The sequence below is a fragment of the Suillus bovinus genome, assembly GCF_016758785.1.
Source record: "Suillus bovinus strain UH-Sbo-P2 chromosome Unknown EDB93scaffold_69, whole genome shotgun sequence".
Lineage (NCBI taxonomy): Eukaryota > Fungi > Basidiomycota > Agaricomycetes > Boletales > Suillaceae > Suillus > Suillus bovinus.
Genome location: NW_024542125.1, coordinates 185,133 through 207,140, shown reverse-complemented (window position 1 = coordinate 207,140; position 22,008 = coordinate 185,133). Strand labels below are relative to the sequence as shown.

Sequence of the window (22,008 nt, the reverse complement as noted above, 5' to 3'; positions counted from 1 at the left end):
TTTATACATAGCTATAGAACGGGTTCTTCAAGTCTGTCAACCATACGCGAGAGGACTTCATTTTGCGGGCCTGCTTCCATGTCATAATACACCGGGTTGCTGACCAGCCTTCGTGCAAGCAGCGTGAAGGAGAGTGCTTGAACAGCATCTTGTCGATTTCTGATGGACCCGTCTCTCCTCTTTTCCTTGTACCATTTTTCGAACACAGATGAATCCAACAGCTCCGACTCAGATGGAAGTCCTTCAGCCAGGAACTTGGAAAACGTGTCTCTAGCCTCCGCCTGGCAAAAGAGGAAGAAGTGGCCAGGAGCATCATGCCTTACAGCCCGGCTCTGCATCTGGACTACGTCGACAAGACTGTAATCTCGCAGCTGCGGCCCAGAGCCATCTCTCTCAAGATGCATATACTGGGTGCCCATAACCACTACAGCTGCCGCCCGGACAGGCAGCTGCCAGCAAGCATCGCGAGGTGCCAGGAGTACGCGAACAACTCCTTCAGCAAATAACTCCAGAATAAGATTCCGATCTCTTTTTGACACCCCGCTGTGGAAGATCCCTACACCACGTGTCACAAAATCAACCAATGTCGGGTCTTGTAATCGCGCTGAATAGTCTTCAACGTAAAGAGGAGTTACGGATTGGGGGAGAAAGCCCCTTTCAGTCTCCGTGTTTAGGGCGCACTGTGTGATGAGCTCTTGCGCTACCGTCCGGCAATGACCGCGCGAAGGGACAAAAATAATGGCAGATTCATGGGATGGTACGCTTGTGATAGCCATATAGGCTGGTTTCGACATAGACTTAAACAGTGCAGCTGAATGCGGTATTGTGAAGGTTTGGTACATGATTGTGAGCGACTGATCTCGATCTGTGGGTCGAAAACTGTGGAGCCCCATGGAATCTACACCCAGCCATGAAGCGATATCCGCGGGATCATTGAGAGACGTTGACAAGCCGATATATCGGGTGGGATTATTTTGCGTCGTACATCGCAGCAGTGATATACTGAGTTCATAGGTTGCATCAAGTTGCTCCAAATTATCGCACACTACAAGAGATGGATACTTTGCGTGGTGGGGGTTACGCTGGTCGACAGCCTCGAGCAGCTCCGACGGCGTAACGATGCGTATTGTGCTGGTCCGGCAGGGAGAAAATAAACCTTCCCCAGAAGACATCTTGACCACCACATCAAGTGCGTTGGAAACGGCACGGAAGTCCAAGAGAGATTGGGCAGCTAGAGTTCGGTTCGGGACAACGAAAAACACCAAGGACCTCGGACGGCGGAGTAGGGTTGTCCTTTAATAGGCACTTTAGTATATTTGGATCACAAGTGTCCTTACTGACCATATTGCTAGATGTCCCATGAGGGACTTGCCACTGCTAACGGGAGCAGATACCATCACGTTCATCGAAGTATTGATAAGACTCCAAAACACTTGTGTTTGAATAGCATTGAAATCATGCAGCAGGCCTGAGTAGAGATCTTCGAGTACAGGAAGGCACAGTGAGGAACGGGGGAGAAATGGGAGATCCAAACGAGGCGTATGGCTCTGAGAGGGAGCAGGCATAACCAATCCATCCAAAGATACATAGAGTTCCTCTTCGGCCCCCATCCATCTATCAGACACAAATCTGACGGTAAAGTAAGGGGGAGGAATGTCGGTCGGTATCGAAACCACGAAATTCACATCAAGAGAGTTCGTTGACTGCCGTAATAGGAGGTGCGCAAACTGCAGAATTTCGATGCCTTCATGATCTTCGACCCACAGCCAGAAAGGCTCTCCCGAGTCATGTACTTTGGTGTTCCAATCGAAGTCTCGAGTAACCGAAACCGCAATCTTGAGGACATTTGACCCCAATGGTCGAAGTGAGCTAGTCATCGTGACTGTAGGGAACTGCCGAGCTGCATTCCAGAGCGCTTGACCATGGCGTTCGTTTAAGCGAACTAGATTACCCAGCTCTACTGGAGTCATGGAAACAAGTTCGGCGGGCGAGTACTCTTCTCTTGAATTCTCTAAGCCATATATAATCTCGGCCTTGAGATCAAATTGCCTAAGAGGTTCGTCGAATGGCCAAAGGCGTTTCTCTACAGCCTTAGTAATACCCATGAAAACCTTAGCCACACTAGCCCACTTGCGGCTGATCGCTATATCCAACAGAGCTCGTGCAATGCGTCCTCCGTTCTGCGCTGCATATGCTGCGTCAGAAACCAAGGCAAAATCTTCGACCGGAAGGCGAGAAATGTAGCTTTGAAGGAGAATGTTGACTTTGCCTTGGCTTGTATCTGTTCCTCCCTTGGTACCAAAACTGAGTGATGCTCTGGAACCTCAAGGAGGCTTACTCACTCGCACGGTACATGGAACTTTCTTCATCAGAAGCTCTAGTTCCTTTACCTCTGACTCTCTCACTTGGATTTGGTCGAACTTTTGTTGAATGTCAATTGACATCAAGGACATAAAACAGACCACCAACCTCTGTACTCATACTGAGCATGTAAAGCGCATCAGCTTCGGTCATCTTGGGTTTGAACTCCTTGTTAAAGACCTCAATGGAGGCATATCGAATGTAGTACCTGGCCGCTATCCTGCCGAGGTCCGTTATTGAAAAGGCACCAGTTTTTTCAGTAAGGTTTATCATCCCTGCACCGGCTAGTCTCCGAGCTGCTGTCATGACAAGAGCATTTCGTTTCTGGCCTAGAAGGGGATCTTCTGCTACATCATCCCGAGACATTCCTAAATGAAGCATCAGCCGCTATCATAAAACAGGGCTCTAGAAAAACTGGCCATATAGGAAAGGATTCTTCCGCATGCGAACATATAGATATGTATATCCTAGCCATCGAACACCTTCGTCGGCATTTGTTACCGTACCAAGAGCAATCTCGGCGTTCAGTGCGTTTTCGATACCTGAGATAAACCTAGCTTTTATCAGGGAAATGTCAGCATAGAGACAAATGGTCTTACTGAGATTCAATCGGGTTCTGGATGATCGTTCAGCATTTATCATTCGTCGTGGCTGGATAAACGTACCTGTGACATTATAGCATTAAGATAGTGTACGAGCTTATCCTCAGTAGTGCAGATATATCCTTCACCACTTGTCTCGAGACCAGGCCGGCCAGCACGGCCAAACACTTGCAATACATCCAAAACCGAGAGATCGATAAAGGATCCCTTTGCACTGTCGTACAACTGAGTACCCTTAATTACAACTTGACTCCTCCATGAGAGAAGAATGAAGGACACAACAATGATATCTCACCTGCATGAGCAGGCAAGTTGACTCCCCATGCGAGAGTCGCTGTACAACAGAGAACCTTCCTCCGATCTATTAGCTTCCACCTGGGACATTTCCACGCCAATGCCACTGACCTTGATAGCTCGAGCTTCGAACATCCTCTCCATCATATTTCGATCAGATCGCAGCATACCCGCATGATGAATACCAAACCCAAGATCAAACAGTTGCTTCATCTCCTTGTTCCTAGAATCTCCTATACTCCTTCGGAAAAATGCCCATTGAGGATGCTCCGCGCAGGAGTAATCCTCCAATGTGCCATCTATTGTCGCTGCATCCTTCAAAGCTTGTGCCGCTTTCACTGTTTCTTTCCGCGCATGAACAAACACCATTACTTGGTGGCCCTGTCGCACTAGCTCGGAAACTTTCTCATACGTGACGCGGTCAAGGTTTGTTTTAGACCGTACGCTTCCAGGCTTTCCTCGAACTCCAATGAAGTGCTGCTCCAAAGGTATCGGTCGGAAGGAAGAGTCAAAGAAAAAGAGTCCTTTATATCGGGACACGCTGACTATGAGTTGAGTCTGATTGATCTGAAGAGTAATGTAGGCAAACAAACTTTAAGAAGTCTGCGACATCCAAATAGTTTGGCAACGTCGCACTGAGCCCCACTATTCTAATGACAGATTGGCTTGATTCGACCTACAGATGAGTTAGCCACAAATTCACCCCTAAGAGAACGAACATGTACCTGTCGTAACGTGCGTGCAACAATAGTTTCGATGACGGCCCCACGTTCTTCATTCAAAAGATGTACTTCGTCGATGATCAATAGCTTCAACTTCTATATACAAAAGACAATCAGGCAGGTAAAGAATGGGAACTTATATGGAGACATACTGAAGCTAACTCTCCTTCGCCAGTGGGCTTTCGAGTTACGACGTCCCATTTTTCAGGCGTAGTGACTATGACTTGGGTTTCGGCGATTTCAGATTTTGTCAGTTGCATGTCACCTACACAGAAAATTAACAGGTGGCGCATGTATGGGAGGGGATTTTCATTCCTGTCAATTCCTTGACTTGTATAGAGAGCCACTTTAGTCTTTTCCCCAGCTTTCGAACGATCTCAGAAGCCAGAGCTTTCATAGGTGCACTATGGTTGTTCAAAGTCAGTAGGCTGTATTGTAAGCAAACCATTATGAAAACTCACACATAAATAATCTGAAAGGCGTTGCGATCTATCGAAGCATGGAAAGGTGATGATGGACTGATAGGTGATCGGTGCTGGTTGAGAACTCGAAGGATTGTTAAAATCGCTACATCGGTTTTACCCTGTCATGAGTTTGATAAGCTACAGTCCAAGGACGACGCCTAAAATAAGCTAACAGCACCAGTAGGAGCTGTCTCAATTGCAGTTAGGAGTGCTAAAGACTACGCCGCACAATCGGAAGACGCACCGCAAACCAGGATATTCTCGTTTGATTCATAAGCGGTTGGATAGACGATAGACTGTATGCGATTTAGGGAAGAATATCCCTAAAAGAGAAGGTTGATTTTGTTTAGAAAATAGAGGGAAAGGGCGGGATACACACGGGGAACGAGCCTTTAGCTAATTCATCAAGCTCGTCAACAAGAATGAGCCTTTCGGAATTCCTGGGTGGAACGACTCTGGCAGGAGGAATGATGACTTCCTCATATTCCTGACTCGTCGGTGAGCAGATGGGATCAAGTAAGTCATTTGTAACCGACCTCGTAGTCATGTCTTGTATGTCCAACTGGAAGTACGTACTTGCTACCGAATTGTGAAAGTGAACCGCCTTGCATCATAGAAGATGAAGTATACACATGTGGAAGCACTTCTGGAGCTTCTTGCTGGATATTTTGAATGAGGACTCGCGTCAGGGCGCAAATGAACTTACTGCCACACCAGTAAACAAAGGACGAGACGCATTTGCCCTGAGAGTCTCTTCCATGCGGCGACGAACATCCTGCGGAGCAAGGCTGGCAATTACAACTGACCAAATTGTTAGTAATAAATGATAATATTGGACAGCACTAACCGCCTGTTTTCTGTTTCCCTGAGGTTGAGTTTTCAAATGACGTTCTGTCTCGTCCAGATAACTAGGTAATGAAAATCATCAATTTGATGCACTTTATCACTAGTGACTGATACTAGTGACTGACCGCGATCGCAAAGTAAGATCTAGAGGCGAGCAATTGTGCAACAATTTCAATGTCGTCAAAACCAACCAGATCAGCGAGCTCGCCTGATATGGCATCATCGGGGAGTGTAGTCCACAGAATACTAGAAATGTGCTCTAGAACTTCTTTTGGTTTGCTGCGTGTCATGATCATAAGGCTCTTGTAGAAGGACGTGACGAGCCCAGGAAGACTGACCTTGACAATCTACCTATCAGGTGCTCAGGCGCTGATAGCGACAAATTCTGATCAGTGATGAAGATATCCTTGATGGAGGTTCGAAAATCCTGTTCTAGGTCGTCATTGACATCATGATCTATTGTGCGTGGTGAGTTCGTCGGTTAAGGACATGTCAGTCGAAGCAGAGTAGTACCTGGACTTGCGAACGACTTGGGTCTAGATAATTAATGTAAGTCCTGGTTTGATACTAAAGACATGATTGGCATGCAACAACAGACATTATCCACTCATCCAGTTGCTTAGCATCATTGAAGTTCTGAACAGCATATTCGCCAGGAGCAGACGTCAACTGATCAAGATGCTCGAGAATAGACATGTTAAAGTAGACCCTCTGGATAATACAAGGAGTTCATTCCCTTTGTAGCGCAACACGCGACTCGTAGGTACTCACGTAGTGAAAAAGTTACAACTTGCGAAGCCCCGAATATGAACTTTGGATGACTTCAAGTTGTATCCATCACTCCTTTCCCACGGCATTACTAAAGGGATTGTGCACGTTTCGGCACCGAGCCAGAGGTGTTTCGAGTCAACCAAACCTGTTGATCCATGGCTAGCACGCACTCAGGCGATACCGGGCCGCGTTGCCCCCGCTTATGGGCCCTTATGACCAACCTGAACACAGGATGTTCTGTCACTTGGACGAGCCTGACTCCTCGTGTATACGGTATACCTCATGTGGTGTATTAATATTACAGCTATGTATACACATACCCATTACCCACTGAATCTAGATGTTGAGTTCACACACTGCAATGATTATAATGTTACACCAAACGCTTCTCTGTCCCCCCATGAACCCTTCAAAGATAATGATGAAAATCAGTCGCCTTCGAATCCTTGTTGTAGGAAGAGCGAATGCAGGAAAGCCTACCGTGCTCTCGAGAGTTTGCAACACACTGGAGAACCCAACACTATACGACAGCGCCATAGAGGTAGCGTCGACTTTCAATTGCCGATAACATGAACTGACACATTCTTAGCGTGATTGCGGAGAACACGACATCGAGAATGAGATGGTGTTCCAAAGCAACCCAGGATTCATCTTCCACGATTCACGCGGGTCCGAGACAGGCGGCGAATCAGAATTCGACAAGGTGAAGGCATTTATCATGGACCGTTCGAGATTAAAAAATCAACTCCATGTTATCTGGTAATTGTAACTGATCAATCGCGACACGCACTATCTCACAGTTTTAACATACTTAGGTACTGCATCCCAATGGACGAGGCACGCAGGTCATTCACCAAAGGCGAAATCAAGTTTTTCTCTCAGTGCGACACCGGAAGCGGTAAGCTTTCGCATCTCACCGTTGTTGATGTGCAACTAATGCGCAGAATCTCAATCCTCAGTTTTATTCACAAAGTTTGATGCCCTCTACGACGTCGCATACCCCCAGCTGAAATCAATACCACTCCAATGACATGCCATTCGACGCTCTCCGAGCTTGTCGTGTATGTCTCTAGTAAACTGTCAATTGTCGACTGATGAATCTGATCCATTAGACATGATGCAGATTGCGGACCGCTCATCGAACGCACGACTAGAACGAAGTGCCGAAACAATTATGCAGTCGACTCAGCAGACTAACTCTTCTGGATGAGACATAGTTGAGAGGTAACTAACCATCCACGATCTCATTCAAGTTTACTGACCGCGAGCGTTAGCCACCGGTATTGTCTAGAACACTATGGGGACTTTTCGACTCTGCGCTGAAACAACAGTATCTGAGCGTCCTAAGGAGGATAATAAGGGCATTAGACGCCCGGTATCCGCATATTTGGGTAAGATTATCGAAGAGTTTGAAGGTTGCTCTCATTTATGTTTGGCGTGTTCACAGGTCGTACGTCTGTCGATCCTCTCAGGCATGCTGATCGAAGACATTGATCATCCATTCAGTGGGTGAGTGTGTTGATCTTCCTTCAAGCTCCAGCCATGCTGATCAAAGTCGTCGCCCATTGTTTGCAGTATGAGACCTGTTGTCTACGCATATCGAGGGACACCTGTCGGCCTTGGATGGCGACGTTGCCGATTGAACGTTTCCAGAGGAAGGCAAACGAAGCTTTTGAACGCTTTAAGGGGATGAGAAAGAATCTTTGTGCTCTCAGGTGAAGGTAGAGTTGATGTCGATTAAGACTATTTCTTGAAATCACTTTAAATCATCACCTGTACACTTCCGCCGTCCTGTTGTGGCAACAATCCCGTTTATCTGCTTATCTTCAACGAGACTTTAATGTTGGGCAATGTAACACAATGTTCTAGTTTGGAGTGGAGCTGAGGTGTCTCGGCTGTGAATGTAGGTTGCTCGGAAGGTCTGTCAAGGTAGATTTAGGACATGGCACTGTGCGAAATGGTTGCACAATATGACGTTTTGTCTGGCATGATGTATATGTTTGGAGAATGTCAGTCATCCTCAGTTGAGACAGTGGCGAGAGCTACTCCGCTTGATGTAGTACGTGATCCGATTTCAAGCATGTTCCACTCTTCAGTAATTTTTTTCCCTAAAAAGACGTCCTGTTTATTGTCATTTGAACCTTACATTCTATGCTAACACATGGAATCAAACGTTCCTCACAACGTCAGTGACTCTAGCTGGTAGTTAATGACGGAAAAGACCTGGCTTTGCAAGTAGAAAATACCCTTCAAACTCGATGGACTTCGAGCAGCGCCCTTGAAATCTCCAGCTTTCGATCTGTGAGGGACAACCTGAGCTTGTAATGTGCATATGGTCATCATAGCTCTGGGTTATGACGTTTTATAAGGCGGATGCATCGTTCGACTCCTCGCAGTCCTAGTCACCGCCACTCATGTGTTGGCAACCACAATTTCAAAAGACGTCCGGGAAATGGAAAATCAAGGGTCAAGTCCCTAGACCTGCACGTGCGCGATTAGTGCCTAGGCCTACTACTACCTGGGGCAGTGGATACTCACCGGTGCACCCATTATTGGAACGTCAATTGTTCACACGAAGGCAACACATATCTAGACACTACTTTCGCAGTACCCGGGACCATATGGGAATATCAAAATTGTAGCAATTGCTCAAATCCAAAGCACCGGTCAATTGTCTGTATATCGGAGTAAGGTCAGAAGTTCGCAAGGCAAACCTTAGATTAGTTAATGGTGTTGTGGACAGAAAGTATTGGACTCCGAGTCCTAGGCGGAACATATGGGGAGAACTCAGTTTGTGATGAGCAACAGTGTCAAACCGGACCAAGGAATTCTTCTTTGTGGAAGGACATTTCCCATAGAGGTTGACGGAGTCAAGACAATAGACCAGAAAGTTACCACTCCAGGAGGCACGCTATGATGAGTACTCATATATCATAGAGAACACGAGGTTCGTCACAGGCCCATTGCTTGAACAGCAATTACACCTTACAAAAGCCAGCTAGGTTACGACTGAGACGTCGTCGTTGTGTGCGTAGTTACCCTCGACTGCCTACGTTGCTCTCGTTCGAAGGCTGCCATATCGCTATACCATCGAAAATCTCGGGGTGAACCTCTCTTGGAGACTGGGGAGATCGGCGGACGCAGAGGGCCTATGCGATCCAATGGCCAGACGATATACATCAGTTTAGAGTCTAAAAGAGCAAGAGGGATCTGCGGCGAAGCATTAGCGCAGATGAATTTAGGAGCACGGCAACTTACTGGGCCAAATTTATTGCTATCCAGAGTCCGGAAAGGTTCGTCACCTAATGCAACGTCAGGACTTGTTCGAGTGAAAACGATGCATCTTACCCTCCACCCAAACATGGCCTTCGGGAATAAAAACCTCTGCATCAGGATATGGAGGCAGGGTCTTAACAACATCCCCTGCCACGGCTACGACTCGCTTCACGATCATTTTTCTGCTATCTAGAGGATCCCTGAATGGAGGAGATATTAGCAATTCGTCATGCTCCATGGAATTAGTCGTACCGAAGTGCCACAATATCACCTTTTCGGATAGGCTCTCTAGAATTGATGGAATATCTGTCGAAGATAACGATATCATCCCAACTTGAGGTATCCGGATTTAAAGTTGGCTAGCTGGCACGCAACGCTGATCAGATACATTTCTAGATCATTTAGTTCACGACAGACCTGCATGCTCCTTCCTCTGACCGTTTTCAAGGTATAGAAGTACTGTGTGAAGCCCAGGCCAAGAGGAAGCCAGTAGAACCATCGCAATGGCCTGCTAATTGAAGCCCATGCCCTCCTGGAGCTCCCTTCTGGATTCGTAGCACTGTGAACTCGTCTTGAGGTAAACGGCCTGCTTAACTTTGAAAACTTCAGGAATAGCGACATATCAGCTTTAAGCAGATCTAGTTTCACAGGTAAAATACTACAGCTCACTCGCTGTACAATTGGGACACGATCACGTGCTGACTAGCATAAATCATAAAGTGGTCTCGAAAGCGTCCGCGGTAAAAACACAAGCCTAGTACTTAATCAAACAATGGTATCACAGAGAGAAAGAGAAAATGTAGGTGTCACATTATTTTTATTACCGAAATATGATCTCCTTTGATAACTGATCTCCTAGCGCATTGACACAACTTAGAATCTCCTCGCGATTATATTCATCGTTCCACTGGTGAGATAACTAGGAGACTATTCAACTTCCAGGCGATCGAGTTGTCAGTCACTCACGTTGACAGGGATTATGGATATCGCCCCTTGTTGCATGGAATAAATGACCATGACCTCGTTGAGTAGTTCCTCTGAGACGCGAACAGGAGGGCCTTGAAAGGGGATATATGAATACATTACCAAATGACCATCCGATCATACCTTCACCAGGATCCTGTGGACCTTCCAACGAATGTTCGGGGTGCGCAAAAGCGGCATAGCGAAATTTCTCTAGCTGCGGAATACAATCCGCCAAAGGAAACCACGTAAATTCTTCCTGGATTTGCAGATGAATCTAACCAAACTTCCAAAGCTGTTAGTAATATCATTGCTTACAGGATCGGCAAGATACGAAGGCGAATACCCGCCCTTGTACTTCATTTTTGGGCAAGAGTGGATGTAAAACCCTGAAATGATGTGAGCACAGCTCAGATGCGGCACCATGATAACGACAATAATATCTCACCCATGGCAAGTGATGTCATGGTGATAGCACCTGCATCATGTATTTCTCTAGCCAATGAGGCCTCTCGAATTGCACTGAGCTAGAAACACAGCTCACTCAATCACGCAAAACCGATGAGTGCATCAATTGATTGACCTTCCCAAGGGAATATTTGTCGTGCTTTGGATCGTACATGAAATACACACTGGAGACGCATGCAGGCAGGATATCAATGACACCCAGGGCGATCAATTCGCCATCAAGTCGGTACATCTGGTGGAAAGAACCATATTGTGACGGAAGATGATCAGGTGGGCTTGTAGGATATGGGATAGGTTCATTCTTCAAAAAGCGAAGTGTTAACGCCGACAGCTGGGTGTGATTCCATGGAGACGTACTATCAAAGGGCTTTTTACAAGAAAACGCTTGAAGTCTTCTGGTGTATTGTATGGGTCGTGGTGGATCTCTCTTTGGTATAGGAGATAAAGCGCGTATTTCTCTTCCGTGTAGGTTGATGATTCCAGCGTCACCTATTATAGCACTTTAAGATTAATGGACCGGAATGTGGTACATGCCATGCCTCGAATTTATGACGGACTGTTACATTTGGAGAAGTGAAGCCAACCTCAGCGGCGTGTATCGAGGTAGACAGAAAAAATGTGGGAGGATCGCGCTTCGAAGTATTACCATCTGACTTGAATGGTTTGGTTGGTTTCGGGGCAGATAATGTACCCTGTAGTGGCAGAAAACCACTAGTCTCGGATTTGTGACCTTGCATAACGAAATGATTCCAGCTGTTTACAAAGTCAGCTGTCAATCTACGAGAGGTCCATCCAGAGATATTTACCGGTTGACAAGTTTTCTTTGGCTGCGAGAGGGCTTAAACACTAACGCATCGAGCCTAAGATTGAATTCAGACAAGCAGAGTCTTTCAGCACATCCACGTACAACATACCTGATGGTGTACTGAGGACAACACGACCGTCTTAGATCAGGAGCATAACAATATGTCCCAGATCGTCTCCACCCTCGGTAGATCATCTTTTGATAGACCTAGCAAACTGTCAGAAAAGGAGAACGGGATGAAGCGTGTCTCGTGCATCAAAGGACTCACTTCGCATGATAGCTGAGAGGCAATAAACCCTGCTTTCTTGAAGCTAGTCTCAGTGCTACTTCGCTCTCCCAGTGGCCCGCAATAGCCACAAGTAGAACATCCTGGTCCCAGAGGCATGCCGACTGAAACGACAGGCATGATAGAAATGTCAATACAGCTGATGCGCAGACGATCTTAAACCTGAGCTGGTGGTGTGCGGCGAGCCGTTCGTGTCACGACGGTGATATCATAAGTGTCCATAGTCTCGATCTAGCCCATCGTGAGAACTTGAAGCGATCTTTCACGAGATAACATTTATGTGTAGCGAAAACATGAACTACGAGGGTACTAGTACGAGTCGTGAACGATTATAAGTGGAAAAGAGTAGCGCATAATCCAAAATTGCGAGACAACAAAACAACAGAAACCATTATCATTCTAGCCCCAACCATCCCACCTACCGTATTTCCGATATTCTTGCAAAGTTAGTTCTCGATTGTCCTTCCGGTCCCTGTCACGCTCCCTTTCCTTTCCCTTCTCCGTGCGACTGGTGATAGATGACACGCTGTTCGTGCGCGGACGAGAATGCGAAGATGCCTTGGGTGGGGAGCTAGACAACGGGGTCCCACCCGCAGATGGCGAAGAGATGTTAGACGTTCCCTGTGGCAGTGACAACCGATACCAGCCCCCACTGTACGTGAGCGCTATAAGCTGGTACTCCGTAGGTGGATCACGACCAGGTTCACTATGATCAGAGGGTGCTTCGATCCAGCCGACCATGCACTTCTCCTCGTCGGTAATGTCAGCCGTAGGCGAACGAGAGGACGACGTAGAAGATAATGATATGTGAGATGCTTGTGCCGGAATCCGATACTGAGCATATGACCATTCGGAGTCAAAGTAAGGAATGAGTGAAGCGAGCGGGGACAAGGATGACTGTCGATTACTGTACCATCCAATCGCGTCAGCATTAATAGATTTCGGGTGGGATAGGAATAACTTACGAGGGGCCGGACATAAGAGAAAATACGTGTACAGTGCCCTTATCACTCCAAACACATACTTCCTTCTCATCAGGACGAAAGGCAACCCCATATATTTCGGCCTTATCTGATCCCCTTCTAAATACACGTATCAGGTTTCCTGAAAGCGTGTCCCATATACGAACGAGGGTACCGCGGGATGAAGTCGTAGCAAGCATCCGACCTGATTGAGGAACGGTGAGAGTATTCAAGGAGGACTCATGTGCAGCAATGATTGAGACTGGATGCTTTGATGGTGGAGGTGGTGGGCGAGATGGTGGGACAGAAGGCGGAGGACCGACTGGAGTGGGTGGAATACAAGGCGGTAGATGTATTAATTGTACGTGCCCCATCTGCCGACCAGGGAAAGCCATAAGGGTTGAATATGCCCCAGTAGCCATCGCAAGCAAACCTGCGCACCAAATATCATAAATCGTCGATACACACATACAGATAACCCAGCTTACCTCGAGGATTATCACAAGTGTCGAATTCATTCCGTCGAACGATGGTTTCCCCGACCTCAAATAATACAACTCTTCTCCGAAATGATACTGCAAGCCATCCACGCCTACAAGCAAGACCTCTGACCCTTTCCCTGAATTCTAGCTCTGCTACTTCTTCTCCAGCTGCGTCATCCCATACGACCACCTTATTGGGAGGATAAAGTGGACTGCGACCTCCTCCAAGAAGAAATATCAGAGATGATGTATGACACGGCACTGCGGCCGCAAGTGTTCCCCCAGTAAACTCTGCTTGATGTATGAAGATCGACGGCGAACAGAGAATGCTACCTACCCACCTCTCTTACGAATAAGCTTCAGCGGCCATGTCTGGTATACAGCAAACCCTGCAGGCGTCGTAGTAGTAAATATCTGACAGTCTGCTTCAAATCGAGTATCAAAGATCTGAATGGGGTTTGTGGCAGTGATAGAGTGTCGAGCTAAGTTCATGGATCAACGTGATGGAAAGGAGGAAATAAAATGTATTATTGCTCAGTCTGAGCAGCCCGCATGCTGTATCAGCATCTGTGAAGCTGAAGCCTTTGAAGTGGCGCAATTAGGTCTTTGATCATCAAGCACAAACTTTGAACAAGCACACAATTGTTTACTAGCTAGTCCAAGTATCGGTACCGCTAAAGCTAGTGAGGGAGTTCGACGCAATTGAATCAAATACTGTACAAATGGAACCCATAGAACAGATAACAAATATTGACGACCACGAAGGGTTTAAAAAGATGCATGATAGATAAAACGTGTAGGTCCAGCAGAGTTACCCATCATCCGCGAGCAGAATGTGCGACAGGAGCAGATACAAATACAGGAGATGCATACGCTGGATGGTGCGTATAGCCCACTGCATGACTTCCTGCGTTTTGCATAGTACGCGGAATAGCATCATTGGTATCATCCCAGGACTTCGGCGGTCGTAAGCCAACTCCGGCAAGTTGCTGCCTGGCAGCCTTGAACTCTTGTTCTTCTGCCTGATTCTGTGCAACCAGAGCTGCCTTCGCCTCTGCCTGTCTCTGTAATTCTGCCTCCGACTCATCTGACAAATAATCTGTAAAGCCACCGTCGGAGATTACGGTCGCATCAGATACGGAGCCTTGCGAGCTACCGCTATCACTGCTGTTCCCCGCAGTGCTCCCAACCTTTAACGCCGCCATGGCACCTTCTAATGTAGATCGTCGAGAAGATAACGAGGAATCTTGTGAATGTGTGGGAATGCCATCGATGGGAGATGGATAAGGAGGTGGCGGGCAGTACTCCCCGGAAGGCTTCGATGAATTGAACGATGCGGAGACCGATGATAATGAAGGCCGTCCTCCACCATTACGCCGTGACAACGAACCCTCTAAGTCTGTCGCTCTACGCATGGAGGGAGTGCGGTTTGTCTTCTCTACCCCTTCTGAGATTGTTTGACGACGAGGCGATATTCCTTGCTCTGCAAACGAAGACAGGGGCCCAGACACTCGTGGCGTCGTTCCTGTCAAAGGGGAACTCTGTTGCACAGGACTTCCACCCGAGCGCCCTCTTGCTGGAATGGGCATCGCCTGATTCTTCCCAGATGTTGGGCTAGACCTGGTCGTGGGACTACTACCACTGTTTCTACGATCCAGTGATGGCATTTGCTGTTGGGTTGCTGGGCTGCGATTTGTGGGTGAGACACCAGGCAGGATAGCACCTCGTACGCTTTCAAGGATGCTTTTTATCTCTTGAGGCATAGGTATGCTATGGACGATGCTGACACTAGGCCAATCTGCAGCCTGTATGAGGCGCTGCTCGTTGGGATTTGGAGGCCGGCAGCATCCAGGCCAACCGGGGTTCTGATGCAAGCTAACCTTTGATGATGGATTAGCACGGGCCCACTGTAGATCGAGGTGCTCAGTGTACTGATGATTGACATGAAAAGGAATAACCTTGCAATAACCACATCCATTAAAAGATTTAACTAAGATTTAAAGCAATCGGTCAGTGTTACGGGTATGAACTATGAGACTACATACCCTCAGCATTCTTTAGATGAACGACGTCATGACGAGGATGTAAGGCTCTGTTGTAACATACATCTCGTATGTGAGGGCATCTAGCGTGGTTAAGGTTAATATGAGGGCTGTTTGATGAATTAAAGGACATCACCTGTTTCCACTCGGCTTGAATACCTTACACATGGGACAGAAAACCGATGCTGGGTCAGTCGATCCATATAGGTAGCACATTGATGAAACTGATATTGGGGGAGGAGGAGATGGGATGAATTTATATGAAATACTAATGCAAGATAACTAAAAAAGGGTTCCGGTTCAAGAGACTCGACTGAGAAAGAAGTGGAATGGCAAAGGCAAGGACCGCCGTATCCTGGGTGCGCTCTGCTGATCGGTTGCGTTTGAGGGAGATCATCATGAGTAGAAGTAATGGAGGTCAGTAACAGACTGACAAGATCGATTCGAATCCTTTATATGCTCCCCTGCTGTAACAATCGAAACGCTTTTAGTTCGACATCGTCCTCATGTTTTAAAACGTGTAGACACCATAAAATCCAAAAACGGATATTCCATACAATTATATCATAAACTCGACAAATCAAGCACAATCTCCTAATCAAATTTACAATCAATTCCAATTTTGTTTTTATTTTTTTCGGCATTTCTAGAAGCTCGTGTGAAACGGTTCTCGGCCTTCCAGCGCTTAGATTAGCTAGGATGTTCTACTATGGAAGTCATTCGCATTGCCAGCGCTGCGGTGGCCGCGACGACCCTCTTCTTTATAAACCACACAGTCAACCTTCTCCAAGACAACCAACCAAATTATGGGCAAATCTCATAGCAAACTTTCACCGGAGCAACTCGCAGATCTACAAAAGAACACCTATTGTCAGTTCCAAAATATCTCATATCGACTTCATCTGATGCTATGACCAAGTCGACAAGAGAGAGCTACAACAATGGTTCTTTCTATTTTTCGTCTCATGTGGCGTTAGTTTCATCTAAATCGCATTACAGGTATAAGGGCTTTCTCAAGGATTGTCCATCCGGCCAGCTGGACAAGACTGAATTCAGCCGTATATATAAACAATTCTTTCCATTCGGGGATCCAGGAGACTTTGCAGACTACGTTTTCAACGTTTTCGACGAGAACAAAAATGGTACTATTGACTTCAAGGAGTTCATCTGCGCTCTCAGTGTCACGAGTCGCGGCCGATTAGACGAGAAGCTCAAGTGTACGTACACTTCCCCACTTCATTTTGACACGATCTCATGACGTTTTCATTCTTATACACTTTCTTCCAGGGGCCTTTCAGTTGTACGACATAGACAAAGATGGTTTCATCACCTATGATGAGATGTTACAGATCGTGACATCCATATACAAGATGACTGGACAAATGGTCAAGCTCCCTGCCGATGAGGATACTCCTGAGAAGGTTCGTTTTACAAGCTACACTCTACTTTCTCTCCGCTCACGATCCCAAATACACAGCGAGTAGATAAAATCTTCAGGAACATGGACCGAAACAAGGACGCCCGGCTCACGTACGACGAATTCGTCGAAGGTAGTAAACAAGACCCGACAATCGTCCAGGTGGGCATTCAGGGTCTTCACATGATCAAACCTTTATTCATTCTTTTTATAGGCATTATCGCTATACGATGGTCTTGTATGATCATGATGCTGGCATCCATGCAAGCGGATTATCTTTGCCTCTCAACAGCCATTGATTCATTTTCACAGCTAAATTTCCTCCTAATCTGTTCTCCTGTTATGTTCCGGATGCATCTTGTGATCCATCAGCTCACGGAAGTCAAGATCAAGCCTTTCCCTTTCGCACACCATACTTTACTCTACGCTATAGCCGGATCTGTCTACCTTCATCAATATCACGGTAGACCAGACTCAGGTGCCACATATTTTAATCGCATCTCAAGGCTAGAATCTTGCATAGCCACGTGATAATTACCTACTTAGAATCACAAGGCAGCTAGCTTCCCATACTTCCGTAAAATCTTGGTGTCTATATTTTCACCCACCCAGTTGTGAAGACCCTCCGCGAACTCGAGATTATCCCGCTCTGCCTTGAAAAGTTTGTTGAAATCCTGTGGCTGCCCGGGCTGTGCATTACCCATGGCCGCAAAAGGCGACGCAGTCATGTCACGCGATGAATCAGCAGCTAAAAAAGAAGATCCGGACGCCTCCATCAGACGACTGTCAGAAAACACAGGAAGTAAAGACGCGTACCATTGTCACCCCCAAGGATAAGTCGGTAAAGGCCGTTCAAGCCGAAAAAGTTGAGGAAATACCAGGACAGTGATGAAACCCACCGAACATCCATATCAGGAGTATCGATGCCACGCTGAAGCATGGACTTGAAGCCCAACGTCAAGGGGAAGGGTAGTTTGACTGAGAGATTTTCAGGTCGGAGTGGTCTATTAAAGCGTTATGGGGAAATCACGCACTTAGGACGAAGCCTTGGAAGAAGAAGTTAATCCAGCCCATAATAACCATCTGTGGAACCATCATGACCATTTGGGTTTTCATGCCGGCCATCATACCGTCCATGGCAGCAGGGTCTGACAGAGGATTGGGGGCAGATGACGGCGCGTCAGCCTTGGGCGGTCCATCCTTCAGGTACGTCCCGGCTTTGTAGGCCTCAGAAAGATGCTGTGAAATAGATTTGTAAAACGCTGGTGGTATTGGAGAATTTGAGGACGTGGCGCGGAGAATCTGGGAACGCGTCAGAGCACGTCTATTGCAGGTTACTGTGTTAGAGGGATGTTGGGACAACAAGAGGAGAGTCACTCACTGCTCACGGGTTGCGGCTCGCGAAAGCTTTTTCGGTGGCGACTGCAAAAGAATGACCACATAATGGCGCAGTATTCCAACCAATATCTAGCCATACACATAGTAAACACTTGCACCAGTGTGGACCAGAGATGACCAAACTCACCATTACAAGAGTGATTGGAAAGAGAACCCAGTCCCGAATCTGGGGATCCAAGTACAATGAGAGCCTATCCATTAATATGTGTAAAAGGATTGGAGTGTGTCAAGAATATGCACGAGCTCTGCAGCGACGTCGGCGGTCGTGTTGGAATGAGAGTAGATTTCCTTTTTGAGACAACTATCGCGGAGACCTCGTGCGCAGTTGGCGTTCACTCTCATCCGCCCTTTAACGTTCCCTCAACTCCTTCTAGAGTCGTGCCTCCATTGACCCTTGCAGGGTAGCGGAAACTATGGACAACTCTCCGACCGCGTTATTTGACTCATATGAGCAGGATTTCAGACAAATCATTGACAGCATTCGTTTGAAGCTTGACGGAGAAGGCAAGGATGAGCGTGGTGGTACGTAGAACTTCCTAGTCTTAGCTCATCTATTTATGAGGGTCATTTGCACAGAACAGCGTAGAGCAACACTCAGAAGAGTGGAAATGGAGCTAGACGAGGCCGACGAAATGGTTGGTTTATGCCCATGCTGGTACTCATGCAGTCAGATCTAAATGGTCGACCCTAGATATCGCAAATGGAGATAGAAATCCAGGGGATACCCCAATCCATAAAGCCACAGTACCAAAACCGCCTCAAAACTGCCAAGGGAGACCTAGTGCGGTTCAAGAGGCTTTCTAAGGATCTCCATTCTCAAGTATCAAGAGCGGAACTTCTTTCATCAGGCAGGGTGGGCACACCCACATCAGACGAGCCCTATGGACCCACCAGTGATCGTACTCGCCTGCTTGCGGGGACCGCCACTCTCGAGGATGGTACAAGACGGCTACAAGAGTCACAACGCATTGCCCTGGAGACGGAGGACCAGGGTGCTGAAATACTGATGAATCTCAGAACGCAACGAGAGCAAATTGAGAACTCTAGAGATACCGTGCGTATTGTCCCTCGATTCTTAATAATTACTTACCTCATGCCTTACTAGCTTCGCACCGCTGACACTGCTATTGACCGAGCCTCAGGCACTTTGAAGAAGATGGTTAGACGGTTAGTTTAATGCTGCTATAGGCGTTTTCAAGCCATGTTCCTGATATATGATATGCAGGATGTATCAACAACGTGTCGTCACCGCTGGTATCATTGTTGTCCTAGTCCTGCTAATTGCAATCATTCTATGGGAAAAAGTTTTCCGGTAGAAGGATGTTAATTTATGGTTGTTGCATTTCCCCCTTGTCATATGTCTACCAGACATTGTATTTATGCATAGTATATTTCCACAGACTTCGTTCAAGTGACTTGTGAAACGGTAGATGGTCCTGCTATCAATTTACATACTGGAAGAATACGTTCCTGCCAGAACTATGAGCCTGAGTCCACTTTCACTGGATCTTACTTACTGCTTGTCTGTCATGTCGGCGAATGCACGACGCTCCTTTTCCTTCTGAACGTCGTCATCGGTCCAACCCTTCTCCCTCTTAATCTCTTCTATCATCGCTCGTCGTTTAATATTTAGCTTCACATTAATACGACGCAGAATATATGCTACCCCGATCTGCGTTGAAAGCAAAACCATAATGGCAGCCTTGCCTGGGATATATGCTGGTGCATCTTTAGGTTGGAAAATTTCAGTGCCAATGATGTTTCCAACGCAGAAAAAGATCATGGTGAGCGCGTTGATGGTGAGCTGTCAAACCATGTCAGGCAATACCCAGAGACAAAGGTATACCTGACATACCTTCTTCGTGTAACCGCTCGTGTTGCTGGCATTGTATGCATAGATGGTAGATAATGTGCTTCCAAACGAGCCTATGAGATATGAACCTGCAAACCGTGTTATCTTTTGACGCGCATAATAACCAATCAAAACTCACCAAATAGTAAAACTCCTTTTTGTCCGCTATTGTTGAAGCCAATCATCAGAGCTATGTAGAAAGTGATCAGCCTTCTTTGGGTTTGAAACGAGGAATAACTTTACCGACGCCCAGAAGGGTTGGGAGAGTTGCATAAATCACTGGTAACATGCGTTCTCCCTATATCTATCGATGAGCTCGGCCCCGATATCAGTCATGTAGAGCATTACCTTTTTATCAGAGTAGTAACCGCAGATCACCACTGAAAAAACCTCCACAATTCCAGCGGGAGTAGCAAGGATCAAAGTCTGCCTCGATCTGTCGAGAGGATGGGGGAAACCCATCAGTTACTGCGACAGATTACCCTGTGATGTGACTTTACGTATATCCGAAATTCTTTATGATAATATTGCTGACTAGGCTGGCCATGAGCAAGTTCGTCAAGTCAAGACAGAGATGACTTACAGTTGGTGAGACCACCACTAGGGATATCGGCTGAAACAAGAGTGAGGCATGCACAGGTAATATTGCGATAAATACCCACTCAGCATGGTTGCAAGCACGATCAACCAAGTTCGGACATCCAGAAGTGCCTCGATGACTTGTTCTTTCTTGAACTTCCTGTTCTCTGTACCACCCTGGTCATCCCTGACCCGCTCTAGGGATGCAATGCGCTCCTCCTTTGTAAGGATCCAGGCATTGACAGGCGAATCTGGTAAACAGGTTAATACTATTGTTCCAACGAGGATTGCAAGGCCGCCAAGAAGGTAGTAGACAATCCTGTATGGTGCCATGGCACCTCCGTTGTAAAACGAAATTCCCTGGCGATCAGTAAGCTCAACCCTCTTAGTGTGACATCGCACTACATACATAAGCTATGAAGCCTCCGAAGACCTGAGTAAAGCCAAGCTATTGTATCGCTTTCAGCAAGAAGAAAACATTGGAAAGAAAAATGACCAACCATCGTGTAAAAATATGCAATGCGGACTCCCTGCACAAATCCTAAATATAGTTTCACTGCAGGCGGAATCATTGTCCACCCACTTGTTCATTTTTTCTATAAAACATGGATATTATCGATATCAGGATAGGAGACACACAGCTCTCGCACATCCCTGCCTAGTCTTAGCGAAAATCAGCTAGAGCGAATATCTACGCACCAAGAATAAAGCGAAGCGCGAAGAAGGCATTAAAGGAGTTTGCAAACGCATGACAGAGGAGCACGACGCCCCATATGATAATATTCACGCCTGATATTATTCTGGTTTTTATCCACATCTAGGATAAATGTCATCTCACCAAGGTATTTCCCAAGCCTGAGCTTCTGGGCGATATATACTGTGGGGAATTCCCAAACTATAAAACCTGTGGATATGATGTGATTAACACGAGAAGAGAAGATTTGAAAGGCAACCTCATATTTACCGAGATAGAACGCCATTGAAACTAAATTGTAATTCTGTCCAGTTACCGGAAACCCCATGATGCTAAACACAGAGTAATGTTGAGCATCCTGTCATGCGAGATATCCCGCCCCAGCTACTGACCTCGCATAATTGAGCGATGTTTTATCCCTTTCAGGATGTCAAAAAAAGAAAACCGAAAACGAAGGCTCTCTCACAAAAACTGGGTGAAGTACACCGCAGCAGTTATTGGAATAATAACCTTGTCCTATCAGTCAGTCAGCAAAGTTGGTACAATTACAATAAGCGGAGGGACATACGAGTTTGTTCCTGAGTCTTCGATTATATTCTTCACTAAATTTCTGTGCTTGAGTTCCCACTAGTCGAAGCGCTTCATCTCCTCCGAAGAGCGGAGGATCTACGATTTCTTCCCGGGATATCTCTTTTTCTGAATCCATAACCTGATTGGTTGCGCG

At 46.6% G+C, this 22,008-nt stretch overlaps 10 protein-coding genes across 10 annotated transcripts; 3 read left to right on the top strand and 7 right to left on the bottom strand.

Moving 5' to 3' along the window:
- Window positions 1-11: 11 nt before the first annotated feature.
- On the bottom strand, window positions 12-5,985 carry EDB93DRAFT_1242506 (Sec63-domain-containing protein; the record flags this gene model as incomplete). The annotated part of the gene is made up of 19 exons (XM_041452020.1): window positions 12-1,045; window positions 1,082-1,293; window positions 1,342-2,291; window positions 2,343-2,420; window positions 2,470-2,748; window positions 2,812-2,918; window positions 3,023-3,208; window positions 3,259-3,313; window positions 3,369-3,798; window positions 3,851-3,933; window positions 3,983-4,075; window positions 4,132-4,202; window positions 4,262-4,383; window positions 4,441-4,562; window positions 4,695-4,766; window positions 4,823-4,930; window positions 4,980-5,102; window positions 5,150-5,231; window positions 5,888-5,985. The coding sequence occupies 19 exons, from the start codon at window positions 5,983-5,985 to the stop codon at window positions 12-14; spliced, it is 4,305 nt and encodes a 1,434-aa protein (XP_041303888.1).
- Window positions 5,986-6,481: 496 nt separating this feature from the next.
- EDB93DRAFT_1092120 (uncharacterized protein) lies at window positions 6,482-7,038 on the top strand (the record flags this gene model as incomplete). The annotated part of the gene is made up of 3 exons (XM_041446415.1): window positions 6,482-6,601; window positions 6,650-6,819; window positions 6,876-7,038. 3 exons carry the CDS (start codon window positions 6,482-6,484, stop codon window positions 7,036-7,038), a joined length of 453 nt encoding a protein of 150 aa, XP_041303887.1.
- Window positions 7,039-8,907: 1,869 nt separating this feature from the next.
- On the bottom strand, window positions 8,908-9,989 carry EDB93DRAFT_798638 (peptidase S24/S26A/S26B/S26C). The gene is made up of 5 exons (XM_041457517.1): window positions 9,754-9,989; window positions 9,589-9,695; window positions 9,409-9,536; window positions 9,319-9,362; window positions 8,908-9,270 (listed from the first exon to the last, which is right to left on the bottom strand). Exons 1-5 carry the CDS (start codon window positions 9,955-9,957, stop codon window positions 9,064-9,066), a joined length of 690 nt encoding a protein of 229 aa, XP_041303886.1. The 5' UTR covers window positions 9,958-9,989; the 3' UTR covers window positions 8,908-9,063.
- On the bottom strand, window positions 9,977-12,101 carry EDB93DRAFT_1170415 (arginine-tRNA-protein transferase). The gene is made up of 11 exons (XM_041450330.1): window positions 11,841-12,101; window positions 11,682-11,779; window positions 11,574-11,627; window positions 11,307-11,520; window positions 11,125-11,256; window positions 10,883-11,068; window positions 10,748-10,826; window positions 10,618-10,688; window positions 10,444-10,558; window positions 10,303-10,394; window positions 9,977-10,255 (listed from the first exon to the last, which is right to left on the bottom strand). The coding sequence occupies exons 1-11, from the start codon at window positions 11,976-11,978 to the stop codon at window positions 10,157-10,159; spliced, it is 1,278 nt and encodes a 425-aa protein (XP_041303885.1). The 5' UTR covers window positions 11,979-12,101; the 3' UTR covers window positions 9,977-10,156.
- On the bottom strand, window positions 12,102-13,905 carry EDB93DRAFT_1170407 (WD40-repeat-containing domain protein). Its single transcript, XM_041450329.1, has 4 exons — window positions 13,644-13,905; window positions 13,309-13,593; window positions 12,824-13,253; window positions 12,102-12,765 (listed from the first exon to the last, which is right to left on the bottom strand). The coding sequence occupies exons 1-4, from the start codon at window positions 13,792-13,794 to the stop codon at window positions 12,258-12,260; spliced, it is 1,374 nt and encodes a 457-aa protein (XP_041303884.1). The 5' UTR covers window positions 13,795-13,905; the 3' UTR covers window positions 12,102-12,257.
- EDB93DRAFT_1170405 (uncharacterized protein) lies at window positions 13,906-15,865 on the bottom strand. The gene is made up of 5 exons (XM_041450328.1): window positions 15,779-15,865; window positions 15,481-15,710; window positions 15,348-15,427; window positions 15,261-15,292; window positions 13,906-15,209 (listed from the first exon to the last, which is right to left on the bottom strand). Exons 2-5 carry the CDS (start codon window positions 15,558-15,560, stop codon window positions 14,121-14,123), a joined length of 1,281 nt encoding a protein of 426 aa, XP_041303883.1. The 5' UTR covers window positions 15,561-15,710; window positions 15,779-15,865; the 3' UTR covers window positions 13,906-14,120.
- Window positions 15,866-16,150: 285 nt separating this feature from the next.
- On the top strand, window positions 16,151-17,005 carry EDB93DRAFT_1092042 (EF-hand; the record flags this gene model as incomplete). The annotated part of the gene is made up of 6 exons (XM_041446405.1): window positions 16,151-16,214; window positions 16,264-16,288; window positions 16,344-16,561; window positions 16,632-16,765; window positions 16,822-16,923; window positions 16,976-17,005. 6 exons carry the CDS (start codon window positions 16,151-16,153, stop codon window positions 17,003-17,005), a joined length of 573 nt encoding a protein of 190 aa, XP_041303882.1.
- A 304-nt stretch (window positions 17,006-17,309) lies between these two features.
- EDB93DRAFT_1092077 (integral membrane protein DUF106-domain-containing protein) lies at window positions 17,310-18,358 on the bottom strand (the record flags this gene model as incomplete). Its single annotated transcript, XM_041446412.1, has 5 exons — window positions 17,310-17,509; window positions 17,578-17,739; window positions 17,796-18,085; window positions 18,143-18,228; window positions 18,287-18,358. The coding sequence occupies 5 exons, from the start codon at window positions 18,356-18,358 to the stop codon at window positions 17,310-17,312; spliced, it is 810 nt and encodes a 269-aa protein (XP_041303881.1).
- Window positions 18,359-18,572: 214 nt separating this feature from the next.
- EDB93DRAFT_1254185 (vesicle transport v-SNARE protein N-terminus-domain-containing protein) lies at window positions 18,573-19,475 on the top strand (the record flags this gene model as incomplete). Its single annotated transcript, XM_041453581.1, has 5 exons — window positions 18,573-18,681; window positions 18,736-18,794; window positions 18,851-19,213; window positions 19,265-19,326; window positions 19,385-19,475. The coding sequence occupies 5 exons, from the start codon at window positions 18,573-18,575 to the stop codon at window positions 19,473-19,475; spliced, it is 684 nt and encodes a 227-aa protein (XP_041303880.1).
- A 197-nt stretch (window positions 19,476-19,672) lies between these two features.
- On the bottom strand, window positions 19,673-21,990 carry EDB93DRAFT_1092036 (MFS general substrate transporter; the record flags this gene model as incomplete). Its single annotated transcript, XM_041446403.1, has 17 exons — window positions 19,673-19,963; window positions 20,015-20,100; window positions 20,151-20,201; window positions 20,255-20,309; window positions 20,360-20,447; window positions 20,512-20,545; window positions 20,595-20,624; window positions 20,674-20,950; window positions 21,000-21,038; window positions 21,091-21,116; window positions 21,170-21,244; window positions 21,290-21,379; window positions 21,429-21,494; window positions 21,555-21,616; window positions 21,677-21,703; window positions 21,751-21,800; window positions 21,853-21,990. The coding sequence occupies 17 exons, from the start codon at window positions 21,988-21,990 to the stop codon at window positions 19,673-19,675; spliced, it is 1,485 nt and encodes a 494-aa protein (XP_041303879.1).
- Window positions 21,991-22,008: the final 18 nt, after the last annotated feature.